Source organism: Saccopteryx bilineata, chromosome 4, assembly GCF_036850765.1.
Source record: "Saccopteryx bilineata isolate mSacBil1 chromosome 4, mSacBil1_pri_phased_curated, whole genome shotgun sequence".
Taxonomy (NCBI): domain Eukaryota; kingdom Metazoa; phylum Chordata; class Mammalia; order Chiroptera; family Emballonuridae; genus Saccopteryx; species Saccopteryx bilineata.
In genome coordinates this window covers 54,064,242-54,078,056 of record NC_089493.1, presented here as the reverse complement: position 1 = coordinate 54,078,056, position 13,815 = coordinate 54,064,242, and the positions used below count along the sequence as shown (strand labels likewise).

The 13,815-nt window shown below is 43.8% G+C and overlaps 1 protein-coding gene across 7 annotated transcripts in view; it reads right to left on the bottom strand.

Moving 5' to 3' along the window:
• Window positions 1-13,815, bottom strand: part of INTS14 (integrator complex subunit 14) — a 46,014-nt gene that overhangs the window by 6,891 nt on the left and 25,308 nt on the right. For 5 of the 7 annotated variants that reach the window (XM_066273408.1, XM_066273407.1, XM_066273405.1 and 2 more), the window contains exons 9-10: window positions 12,964-13,097; window positions 456-574 (exon numbers count right to left, since the gene is read on the bottom strand). In XM_066273408.1, coding sequence (XP_066129505.1) covers window positions 456-574; window positions 12,964-13,097 — 253 coding nt within the window. Of the gene's footprint in view, window positions 1-455; window positions 607-12,963; window positions 13,098-13,815 lie in introns of all 7 variants that reach the window. The other 2 variants (XM_066273410.1, XM_066273411.1) reach the window with 1 other exon arrangement.

Here is a 13,815-nt window from a genome sequence, read left to right as displayed (position 1 = left end):
ACCTATTATATTATCCAATGCCTCAGCATGTCCAAAATTTCACATTAAAATTCAATGCCAGGAAAATGTCTTTCTTAGAAATTGACATTCTTCCTTTTATCAGATCTATAGCCCTATTTAACATAATGCCCTACATGTTTCTTCTCTGACCTTGGTAGCAGGAAGCTTAGAGCCAAATTGCTCAAATACAATGATCATTTTGCCTTGGGTTCAACTGTCTCCCCTTTTCCTCTAGGTTTTGTTATTGCTCTACATTTTGTTAAAAAGTGATTTTGCTGTAGAGTATATCTTTTGCCGTAGGCCACTTCAAATCCTTTTTGGAAATAACGACAAACATAAGAAGTAAATGAATTACTAAGTATCAAAGGAAAGGAAAATCAAATCAAATCAAACGTCTGCCTGCCTCCCAGAATCCTCCTCCTGCCCCCAGTGGAAAGCAACGTGAATGATGTTACCTGCAGGCCACTGGGTTTGATCCAGACAGTCACGTTCTGGGCATAACTGCGCTTGTTTTTGGGCTGCAGGGGGAATGGGCTCTTATTGTCGTCCTCACCATAAGGGTTTTCTTTGGCATCTTAAAAGAAAATGGCATTCTTAAAATGACATCTGGCAAAACACAATCAATTACATTTTCAATTAGGCTAGAAGTTCTTTGAATCATTCAATATTCTGCATCCTGTTATTTCGCTAATTAAGAAAATTCATTAACTTCGGTCAGGGTGGAGAACTTATTTTCAATAAAAAGCCGCTGATACCAGTCTACTAAGGCCCATATAAGTGAAAATCAGCTTACTGTTCTTAAGAACACTTATCTGCTTTATAAATTAAAGTCAGAGAAGATAAAACCAATACATACAAATAATACTAATGTTCTCTTTTTAAGATTTTAAAAATTCATTTTAGAGAGACAAGGAGGGGGAAGGAGCAGGAAGCATCAACTCCCATATGTGCCTTGACCAGGCAAGCCTGGGGTTTCGAACTGGCGACCTCAGCATTTCCAGGTCGACACTTTATCCACTGTGCCACCACAGGTCAGGCCACTAATGTTCTATTTTTAAAAAATAAACATACATACTGAAATTCTGTATAGTTTAGTCAGCATTCCCCAACAGAACTTTCTGCAATGATAGAACGGCAGCCACTAACCCATGATAGAACGGCAGCCACTAACCCATGTGACCACTGAACACTTTTGTGTAGCTAGTGTGACTAAGGTACTAAATTTTATTTTTAAAAAATTTATTATTGATTTTTAGAGAGAGGAAGGGAGAGAGATAGAGATGGAGAAATATCAATTTATTGTTCCACTTACTCATGCCATTATTGGTTGATTCTTGTATGTGCCCTGAACGACGATCAAACCCATAATCTTGGCATGTCAGGATGACTCCCTAACAAACTGAGCTACTCAGTGAGGACCAAAATTTTGTTCATTTTTATTAAATAGTCTCATGTGGCTGGTGGCTACAGGATTAGACAACATAGGTATAGGCACTGGAAAAATTACAAAGGAAAATTATATATAGCCAAATTCAGAAAAAGGGCATAGGAAGAAATAATTTTGGTGAAACATACCCCACCTTGTTATGGCTATTAGTTTATTGCTTCCAGAGAACTGAAACCATATTGGTTTGAGAGCCACGTGGATAAACAAGGGTGCCTTTTTTTCACCTGCTTCCTGAGCCAATGAAACTGCCAGGAACTTACAAAGCACACCTACATCTACTGGCTTATTTTATCATTACCACCCCTTCTGGGGTAGAAAGAGCAGGAATCACTTTCCCACCCAGTCAGGGAGCTTATTATATCCCTTGCCCAATGCTCATGTTGAAAACTGGACTTAGCTCTGGCCAGATAGTTCGGTTGGTTAGAGCACCCTCCCAAAACACAGAGGTTGCCGGTTTGATCCCCAGTCAGGGCACATGCAGGAACAGATTGGTGTTTCTGTCTGTCTGTCTCTCTCCCCCTTCCTCTCTTGCTAAAAATTAATAAATAAACATTTGAATCTATTAAAAAAAATAAACTGGAATTTCTCACTGGAAACTCCAGTTTCTCTCACTGAGCCAGCAGCTTTCTAACCCTGATTCAGTCATTAGTTTACTGCCTTACACTGGCTCCATACCACCTCTGTCAGTTCCTCCTCCTGACCCCTCCAAAAAGTACTGATCCAGCTTCCCAGACTTATTTCCATGACACTTGTCTCTGTAAAAACCTTTGAGTCAGGCCAAGACCCCAACAGTCCTCTCCCATGCAACATGCTTATTTCCCAGCTTCCCGCCACTATTGCTGTTACTTCCCATGCCTGGAATGCTCTCCTGCCCTTGTTCATTCATTCCCTCCCTCACTATTCATTATCTACAGTAATACCCCGCTATGCAGCAAGCACTGTGCTAGGAAGTATGGTTAGAGAAGATACTTCTCTGGCCTCAAGAAACTTATAGAATAAAAATCATTTATTAAATCCCAACTATACACCACATACTATAGATATACAATTTTCTTTACAGCAACCCTAGAGCGTAGATACTATTAGTCCCACTAAATAGGAGGAAACTGAGGCTCAGAGAGGTTGGACCATCACAGGTTTTCACAGCGACTCTGCTGGGCCTGGTTCCAATGCAGCACTTTTCCACCGCTCAGTACTGCCGTGCCTCACCCACCCAGACTTACTGACGTTCCGGGTCCAGATCCCAGGCTATCTCCAACATGAAGTTGTCCCAAGGTTTTATGGCAGTCAGTGATTTCTCTAGACCAGGGGTCCCCAAACGTTTTACACAGGGGGCCAGTTCACTGTCCCTCAGATCGTTTGAGGGCCGGACTATAAAAAAAAAAACTATGAACAAATCCCTGTGCACACTGCACATATCTTATTTTAAAGTAAAAAAACAAAACGGGGACAAATACAATATTTAAAATAAAGAACAAGTAAATTTAAGTCAATAAACTGACCAGTATTTCAATGGGAACTATGGGCCTGCTTTTGGCTAATGAGATGGTCAATGTGCTCCTCTCACTGACCACCAACGAAAGAGGTGCCCCTTCCGGAAGTGCGGCGGGGGCCGGATAAATGGCCTCAGGGGGCCGAATGCGACCCGCGGGCCGTAGTTTGGGGACCCCTGCTCTAGACCCTTCTATTCTATAGCACTCAGTATTAGTATCAAACATTTCAACATCTAGTCATAGCCCAACCTATACTGTCTAATTGTTTGGAACCTGTATGTAGTAACTGGCTTAGCTGACAGAAAATACTGCATTTATGAAAAAAGAACAGGAGACTCTTAGAAATAAGAAATATGATAACAGAAATTTAAGAAGAAAACATTGCAGCCCTGGCCAGGTAGCTCAGTTGGTTACAGTGTTGTCCAGAAATACCAAAGTTGCAGGTTCAATCCCTGGTCAGGGCTCATATGAGAATCAACCAATGACAGCATGAGTAAGTGGAATAACAAATTGGTGTCTTTCTCTCTCTCTCTCCCCCCATTCTCCTCTCTCTAAATTCAATAAATAAAAAAATTTTAAAGTTGAAGATACCTCACAGAAGATAGAAAAAGTGAAAAATGGGTATGCATAGATAAGAAAACACGTACACAAACAAATCATGTGTTCTAGAAAGGAAGAACAGAGAGGGGAAAATAAAAGACATAATTCATGTTCCCAGGACTGAAGAACATGAATTGCCAGATGGAAGGGCCCACTAAGAGCCCAGCACAATGAACAAAGAGATCAACAACTAAGTACAGCATTCTGGAAATCCAGAACACGAGGGACACAAAGAAGAGCCTCGAGGAGCCCAGAGGAAATAGAGATCGGGTCAAAGCCTAGCAGTCAGCATGGCACTACTCTCTCAGGGGCAACACTGGAGCCCAGAAAAGACGACAGAGCAATGCTTCAGAACTCTAAGGAAAAATGATTCCCAACCTAGAACTCAATATCCAACCAATCTTTCAATTGGGTATAGGGGATGAAATACAGACATTTCTTTCTTACTTTCTTTCTTTCTTTCTTTTTTTTTTTTTTTTTTTTTTTTTACAGGGACAGAGAGAGGGATAGATAGGGACAGACAGGAATGGAGAGAGATCAGAAGCATCAATCATCAGTTTTTTGTTGCGACACCTTAGTTGTTCATTGATTGCTTTCTCATATGTGCCTTGACCGTGGGCCTTCAACAGACTAACCTCTTGCTCGAGCCAGCGACCTTGGGTCCAAGCTGGTGAGCTTTGCTCAAACCAGATGAGCCCATGCTCAAGCTGGTGACCTCGGGGTCTTGAACCTGGGTCCTCTGTATCCCAATCCGACGCTCTATCCACTGCGCCACCGCCTGGTCAGGCCAGAGATTTCTAAATATAGAAGATTACAAACATCTACTTCCCATGTACCCTTTTCTCAGGCAGATTCATGAAACAGGAGATCCCAAGGAGAGATGTAAAGGGAAGATTCAGAATGACAATGATGGCTGAGAGAACAAGTCCATTTTATGAGATAAGAGGAAGAAAGACGACTCTAAGAAAAAAAGGACACTGATAAAAAATCCCTGAAGAATGTTTTTTACAATGGTAGGAATTATTGATAGGTGTAGAGAAAACAGCAAAGAAGAAAGGAAGGCAAGGAAGGAAAGAAGGAAAGGAAGGAAAGGAAGGAAAGGAAGGAAAGGAAGGAAAGGAAGGAAGGAAGGAAAGGAAGGAAAGGAAGGAAAGGAAGGAAAGGAAGGAAGGAAGGAAGGAAGGAAGGAAAGAAGGGAGGAAGGAAATGGAAGGGAAGAGAAGAAAGGAAGGAAGGAAGGAAGGAAGGAAGGAAGGAAGGAAGGAAGGAAAGAAGGAAGAAGGAAAGGAAAAGAAAAGAGGAAGAGAGGAAGAGAGGTCAGGAGCAAGCCTGGGGGTACTGTGCTCATCTGCTGCTGGCTTCCCCACCACCTGGCTACCCAGCTCTTTCCTGAAGTCTCAGAGGAACCTTAGTGCCTTTCCAATACAGCTTTCTTTTCAATTGAAGTTAGAATATATGTATATCTGCCTATCAGAAAAAAAGAACAGCCTGGCCTGTGGTGGCACAGTGGATAGAGCACTGACCTGGAACACTCAGGTTACTGGTTTGAAACCCTGGGCTTGCCTGATAAAGGCACATATGACAAGCAACAAGCAAACAATGAACAGCTAAAGTGAAGCAACTATTCTTCTCGTGCCCCTACCCCTCTTCTCTCTGTAAAATCAATACACAAAATCTTAAAAAAAAAAAAGAATAAATATAATTTTAAAAATAGCTGGGGCAGGGAAGAAAGAGTTGCAAAACAAATGTAACTGGTATACCACATGGCTTAGGTGTAAATAACATTTACATTATCTAACAAGGACCGAATACTAATTTAACCAAAAGAACACTATAACCATATTGCAAGGATAGAAGAAGGGAAAAATGTGCTTCTTGGGTAATAGGTGGGTGAAAATGGTCATGGTAAGAGAGCTAAGCAGTCATCCTTAAAAGATGACATTTAAACTGAAAAGTCAAGAAATAGCTGTACACTTACTTAGAAATGTAAGTAAATACCAAATGAAAAATAGTTGAAAGTGGCTGTCTCTAGACCCTGGCCAGGTAGCTCAGTTGGTTAGAGTGTCGTCCTGAAATGTCAAGGTTGTGGGTTCTATCCCAGGTCAGGGCACATACAAGAATCAACAAATCAAAGTGCAACAACAAATCAACGTTTCTCTCTTTCTCCCTTCCTCTCTAAATAAAAAATAAATTGAAAAAATTATAAAAGTGGTTGTCTCTAGGAACAGAATCAGGAGTAGGAGAGGTAGGTATAAATGATACTATTTCGCATACCTTTTATTTGTTATTTGTTTTGTTTGTTTTGAATAATTAAAAAGCAGGATCTATCATTATTATTTATCTACTGTGTCAGGCACTTAATATCATATTTATTCCCTTAATAAATTCTCTCAACAACCCTCTAAGGTAGGTTTTATTATCAATTACTACTTGTTATCATAATGACAAGCCCAACCTCATAAGACTATTGAGAGAATTAAATGAGATGATACATTTCACTGTGTCTAGCTCAGTGTCTGGCAAAAACGTTAATAAAAAATGTTAGCTCTTACAACAGACTCAAATTATTATCACCTAAAAGTATGTATGTACACATTTGTATATGTTTATGTGAATGTGTGTGTGTGTGTGCGCGTGTGTGTGTGTATATATATATAATAGAGAGAGAGAGAGAGAGAAAGAGAGAAGGAGAGAGGGAGAGAGAGAAATGGAGATGGAGGGAGGGAGGGAGAGAATTTCTGATATATACTTTAAGTTGCCTTCAGATGATAGTCATGTTTTCCAAGAGTATTGGAGGGAACCTACACACCTATTTAGGATCGTCACATGATTAAAGGTTACTTAGGGGCCCTGGCCAGTTGGCTTAGCGGTAGAGTGACGGCCCAGTGTGTGGAAGTCCCAGGTTCAATTCCTGGTCAGGGCACACAGAAGTGACCATCTGCTTCTCCATGCCTCCCCTTACCCCTTCTCCTTCTCTTTCTCCCATCCAAGTACTAACCAGGCCCGACCCTGCTTAGCTTCCGAGATCAGACGAGATCGGGCGCGTTCAGGGTGGTATGGCCGTAGACTCCTTCTCTTTCTCTATTCCTCTCCTGCAGCCATGGCTTGAATGAGCAGGTTGGCCCCAGGTGCTGAGGATGACTCCTTAGCCTTGCCTCAGGCACTAAAATGGCTTGGTTGCTGAGCAATGGTGCAACGGTCCCAAATAGGCAGAACATCAGCCCCAGAAGGAGATTGCCAGGGGAGGGACACATGGTTGCTAAGGGATGCAGGTGGACATGCTGCTGCCCAGTGTGGGTCACTCGGTGTGCCCCACTTGCCTGGGTTGCTCACTGTGCTGCACTTGCCAGGGTGACTTGCTGTGCCCTGAACCTCTATGCTTGTCATGCCCAGGCTGCAGTTCTGAGCCCCAGGCTCTTCTTCATGTGGCAGCTGTTGTGGCCTCCAGTCGGAGTGGGAGTTTGTCTCTCTGCATCCCTGCCTTCTCTTCAACTGAAGATGGTTCTCCCTCTTTAGGGACTTCTGATTACTGAGCTGGAGCCCCCTGCTGATTTGTAGGTTTAACTTCTCCAGGATGCTTTGGATGTGGAGCTGTGGTCGCCTCCTGGGTTAAAGAAGATTCTGTCTCATTGAGGGGCTAAGGAGGCTGAGTTGAGACTTCTTGTTGGAGTGATGGAGGTTCAACCTCTTCAGAGGTGTATGAAGGCTCAAGTGGAGGGTTTTGCTGATCCAAAGGTCAGGGCTCGGTTGGCCCCAGGGGTACAGAGATCAGCAGCTCAGGGTCCAGGGCCAACTCTGGAGGCCACAACAGCTGCCACATGAAGAAGAGCCTGGGGCTCAGAACTGCAGCCTGGGCATGACAAGCATAGAGGTTCAGGACACAGCAAGTCGCCCTGGCAAGTGGGGCACACCGAGTGACCCACACTGGGCAGCATCATGTCATGATTGGCATGTCCACCTGCATCCCTTAGCAACCATGTGTCCCTCCCCTGCCTCAGGTCCCAACCTTTATTAGCTTGGGCTAAGAGTGAATGCAGAAGAGCAAGTCCTTCTCCCAGAATCACCAAGAACCAAGTGGTCCTTTCCCTCGCTCCATCCTGAAGAGACCACAACTACCTCCCACTGTGGCTCCACATCCCCCTCACAGTGAGGCAGGCTTTGGGTTGCACATCTGGGTGGCCCCAACTCTAGCAGCCCAGAGGTGGAGGGATGCTGCGGATAAAGAAGGTTAGTGTTTAGGAGGAGGTGCAGAGCTTCCCAAGGAAGCCATAGGGCTTGGCATCCCAGAAAGTCAGAAGTGCTAATCCACTCTGTCAATCTAAATTCTCCCTCCTCAAAGCTGAAATCTGAGGCAGTCTTCCTCCCCTTGGCCATACTGCTTCCCAGAAACGTAGCTGACACACAAAATGAACATGAAGTAGGGCAGCAGGCAGAGGGACACACTTCACAGTTCTAAAATGTTGCTATTTCCTTGAAATTCTCAGTACTCATGTCTGATTTTTAATTCACCACTCTCTGAATCAGTGATGACTCCAAAATTTCTATAGGTGGGGTTTTGGAGGGTAATTCATTCTGGAAAAGAGGGTCTGAAACCAAGTGACTAAGACTTTACAATGGCCTGGGAAAACATTCCCTTCCCACCTTGACTCAATATAGTCCCTAATCTAGAAAAGTAACAATGCCACCTTTCCGAGGTCTACCCTGTTGTGCACATACAGAGAAAACAGGGTGTTAAGGCCAGCATGTTACATAATTTTCTTAAAATACTGTACCTACGTATACCCAATTTGCTTCCTTCACAGCCCTTTTTATATTCTACTTTATTTTACTCCCTGTTTACTCTCTGGCACAACTTCTAGCATCTAAGCTCCAAGAGAGAAGGGGCTGCATTTATATCCAGTGTCTAACACATAATAGTGGTTTTTAAATGGAAATGATTCCAAGATTGGCCTCATACAGGATAGATCTTGTTATAATCAGGTTTCCAAAACCGTTAGCATTGATACTGAATCCCTTCCTTACATACTTTCTTTCTTTTTTTTTAAATTCACTGAAAGGAGGGAAGGCAGAAACAGACTCCTGCATGTACCCCCACCGGGATCCACCTGGCAAGCACACTGGAGGATAATGCTCTGCCCACCTGGGGTGTTGCTACATTGCTCGGCAACCAAGCTATTTTTAGCACCTGAGGCATAGGCCAAGGAGCCAGGGGCCAACTTGCTCAAGCCAATTGAGTCATGGCTGCTGGAGGAGGGAGAGTGAGGGAAAGAGAGAGAGAGAAAAAATAGAGAGAAAGAGAAAGAGTGAGAGAGTAGGGAGGGATGGGTTGGAGAAGCAGATGGTTGCTCCTCCTGCGTGCTCTAACTGGGAATCAACCCAGGTCTTCCACACAATGGGCTAATGCTCTACCACTAAGCCAACTGGCCAGGGTGTGGTCATCAGAGGTTCTAATTTCAAAATTCTAGCTAAGTATTTTCAGAAATCCCACACAAATTAAGTATAAGAAATATTCTATTTCAACTATGATTTAAAAATTTTTAAATGACAAATGCCTGATTTCAAGGTACTATCAGAACTTTACCAAATGCCTATTCAAAATAGCTTTCTAGCCTGACCAGGCAGTGGCACAGTGGATAGAGCATCGGACTAGGATGCAGAAGACGCAGGTTTGAAACCCTGAAGTCCGCTGGCTTGAGAGTAGGCTCATACAGCGTTAGAGCAGGCTCATCTGGCTTGAGTGCGGGCTCATCTGGCTTGAGCATGGGCTCATCCGGCTTGAGCATGGGCTCACCACCTTGAAAGAAGGGTCCCCGGCTTGAGTATGGAATCATAGACATGACCTCCTGGTTGCTGGCTTGAGCTCAAAGGTAACTGGCTTGAAGCCCCAAAGTCTCTGGCTTGAGCTCAAGGTCGTTGGCTTGAGCAAGGGGTCACTCGCTCTGCTGCAACCCACCCCCCACCCCCCGCTGTCAAGGTACATATGAGAAAGCAATCATTGAACAACTAAGGTGCCACAACAAAGAACTGATGCTTCTCATCTCTCACTCTTCCTGTCTGTCAGTCCCTATCTGTTCCTCTCTCTGACTCTCTGTCTCTGTCAAAAAAAAAAAAAAAACTAAAAAAAAAAAAAGAGTTTTCTATACAATTGTTCTCAAGGTATTGGCAAAGTATGTCATAAAATCCTATACGTTGAAATAACTTTGAATTTTAACAATGAAAACAAAAGCCTATTCATCCAAATATCTCTAGTTTAAACAAAATGAGATGATCGGCCTGGCGTGCAGGAGTCCTGGGTTCGATTTCCGGCCAGGGCACACAGGAGAAGCGCCCATCTGCTTCTCCACCCCTCCCCCTCTCCTTCCTCTCTGTCTCTCTCTTCCCCTCCCGCAGCCAAGGCTCCATTGGAGCAAAGTTGGCCTGGGTGCTGAGAATGGCTCTGTGGCCTCTGCCTCAGGCGCTAGAATGGCTCTGGTTGCAGCAGAGCGACACCCCAGATGGGCAGAGCATCACCCTCTGGTGGGCATGCCAGGTGGATCCCGGTCAGGTGCATGCGGGAGTCTGTCTGACTGCCTCCCCATTTCCAACTTCAGAAAAAAAAAAAAAATGATTTCAATTCAGTATCAACAAGTTGTCATCTCTACAGTAGCATGTCATGTGAGCACCTTACATACTCATTTAACTTTTTTTCTCAATAAAAGAAAAACAATCTCTAGTGAATAAGCCTTTTTAAATCTATGATTTTAGAAAATAACCCAGACATATGAAAAAAATAATTTGTTTTACCAAAATTCTGACATTTTTTCAAGAAGGAACTAGACAGCAGTATTCTTAATAAGATAGCAGATCCACACACCTTAAAAATAAGTAATTGCAAAGTAACACATATTTGTATGTGTGATATTTGGGCTGGTATATGGAACAAGTATTGTGCCTCGTGATCACTGCTCTTCTAACTAAACTTAAGCAGAAAACAAAGGGAAAGCTTCAGGTAAAACTCACAAGGTGATACACTTTTTTTGCGACAGAGACTGAGAGAGACAAAAAGAGGGACAGACAGGAAGAGAGAGAGATGAGAGGCATCAAATCTTTGTTGCTGTACCTCAGTTGTTCATTGATTGCTTTGTCATATGTGCCTTATCGAGGGGCTCCAGCCGAGTCAGTGACCAATTGCTCAAGCCAGCGACCTTCGGCTGAAGCTAGTGACCTTGGGCTTCAAGCCAGTGAGTGACCTTTGGGCTCAAGCTAGCAACCATGGAGTCATGCCTATGATCCTACACTCAAGCCATCGACCTCGGGGTTTCAGACCTCTGTGCCCCAGGCCAATGCTCTGTCCGCTGCGCCACCAGCCAGGCTGCTCATTCCTCCTCATTTTCCTTTACCAGCACCCTTTCCACTGTCCCCAGTAGTTGGCCCATTCTAGGGGCTTGGCCCTTCGCTCTTTTTTCTTCTTCTCCTTATTCTATATACTTTCCTGGTGCTAGGGCTTTTTAAAGTGTGGTATGGATCACTTGGATTGTAATCAAGTGAGTAATATTAAAACTGCAAGTTCCTGGGCCTGAATCCAGACCTACTGAATCAGAATCTTTGTAGGGCCCAGGAAACAGAATTTTTATTCAAGTTCTCCAGGTCCAGTTTGTGGACCTCTGCCCTAAGTAATCTCCCTCATGCTCACCATCTTAACTATCAGTGATATGCTTATAATGTAAAATTCTATTTCCAACTATGCCTTCTCTCCTGAACACTAGACTCTTATATGAATTGTTTCTAGGCACCTCCATCTAAATCTCGTAGACATAAACTCAACATGCACAAAAGATGTTCTTCCCAAATCCACTCTTCCTCCTCTGTTCTGTTTTAATTAATAGCACCACCTTTCTCCCTGCAGCCCAGGTCAGAAACCTGGGATCATTCTCAATAATTGTCTTCCCTTTATTCTACCTTGAATATATGTTTTGCATGAATTCTCGTCCTCTCTGTCCCCAGCCACTGCCCCTTGTTCTGGCTTTCACCTTCATATCTTTATGACCATAGTTGACTTCTAACTGCAGGATGCCCTTGCCTATTCAAATCCACACTCGACAGTTCTATTTCTAAATGAAAATTTACTCTCATTCACTTGGATTTCAGTCATATTGCACAACACTAAGGGGCACCAGTAGCTAGAATATAAAGTCTCCTGACCGGTATTTCCCCTGTTCTCATTACAGCCAGATGGATTAGATATATTACTCCCCTTCGGTGACTTCCCAGCATCTGCAGAATAAAGCCTCAGCTCCTCCCATTTCAGATGAGGCCTGCCCTGCTCTAGCCATCGCCATCCTCTGCCCTACCACCTGGCCCTCCACCTCCCGCTCTCACTGTCTGTGCTCCTGGGCACCTTTCTCTTCTGGAGGCGGTCCATTTGTCCAGGATGCCCCTTCTTCCTTCATTGGCTCACCAAATTCCTTTTCCTTTTTTTCCAAAAGTCAGTTAGGATATCTCTCCTCTGTGAAGATGTTCTGAGTGCCCTAGGCAGAAGTGATCCATCCCCTCCTACAGGCCAACTCTGACCTTGTGTCAGTCTGTTTATTATTGAACTTTCCATTAGACTTTGAGTAACTTCTGCTTACTCTTTTATCCCCTGGACCTGGCACAGAATGAGTACCTTGGTAGATGTTCCTGAAACTACGATGGGCCCACACAAGTCAAGGATGACTCTACAGTTGGAACCTGAGTACCTAGGAGTACAAAGGCCTTCATCAGAAGAAGTAGGAAAATCAGAAGGAACAGTTTAAGAGGGAAGGGGTGAGACACGTAAGAACATACTGAGCTTGGGACTGTGGGAGAATATCCAGGCACAGAGGTCCAGCCGGGAAGTGGAAATATAATACGCAAATTCCAGGGAGAGATCAAGTGGGACTAGAGGATATATTTGGGGGAGTCTGAAGCTATAATGGTTGATGAAATAACCAGGAGAGAATATTAATGCCAGAGAAGGCAAAGAACATCATGAGGCAAGAAAAGATGACAAGAAAAAGAAAAGTTGCCAAAGAAAAAGGTTAAGTACTAGGAGAAGGCAGTGTTTGGAAAGCCAAGGGCAAACAGTTTCAAGAAGGAAGGTGATTAAATTATCTAGGAGTCACTGGGATTTACCTGGGCCGACAATTATACTGAGAAAAAATAAGTTTATGGACAGTAGCTTTTCACTCTAAGCAGTTAGAGCATTTATATGTACTTAAAGCAACGTGCATGGTGGTTTCCCAAGCTATGAAGTTAAACAGTTCAAACATCCAACTCTCTTGGAGTCCTCTATACACATATCCGGCATCAGAGGACAGGGCACAGCCAGAAGGGAGAGCAGCGCTCTGACTACACAGTCAGAGCCATTCAGAAGAGCAGAGAGAAAACAAAGTCATGATAAATAAAATCAGATCTGGGTTATACCTGAAATAGGACCCAGCTGTGCCATTCTCCCTAGCCATGGGAGAGGTTCTGGCCCAGGCTCAAAGAGAGACATCATGAGGTTTGATTTCTTCTTGCTGTCAGCTTGGGAGTAGAGCATTCCATGCCATTCAGGACTAGATGGAGAGAAGGTGGAAGATCAGAAGAATATCAAGCCTGTGACTGTTAAATACGTCTAACCTGTGTATTTCTCTTGAGCGACATGGGCTTCAGCTTTGATACAGGTGTATTACTTTTACTAAAGCCAAATCCAAACCTGAAAATGCATGCTGCTGCCCTCTAATATTACCATTCCTTTGGGACATGTATTCTTATTTAATTATGTAGACATGGAACTCAAAAGCAGTCTTAGAAGGGCGGGAGGTGGCTGCAGGGGTGGTGAGGCGTAAGGGCTGTGATCCTTGTCTTCTCAACTGCCTGCCTGAGTCATTCACAGCAGCGCCAGCACAGGGAGACCCTGTAACAACAGGCACAAAGCCACCACCCCGCTCGACTCCCGTTTCTCAAAGGACCCTAGGTGATTTGCATACGCAGAGCCAGTACAAGTAGCGTGGGTACCAAGAAATATAGAAAACTAATACTAAAAAAGAACTTCATTCTTCTTTTTGGACCTGCTAATTTTAACTTAAGCAGAGATGGAACCATGCTTTCTAACAACAGGTGTTACAGAAAGGGAAGTAGGTAATTTTGCAAATTTTGAGACTGCAGTGAATATGGAAATTAGAAGGGCTCCCCTCATAGGGAAGGAATACAGCAGAGTGGTTACAAGCATTGGCTCTGGAGTCAGAATGCATAGGGAAGGATCCTGGCTCTTTCATTTACTAGCTGTGTGAC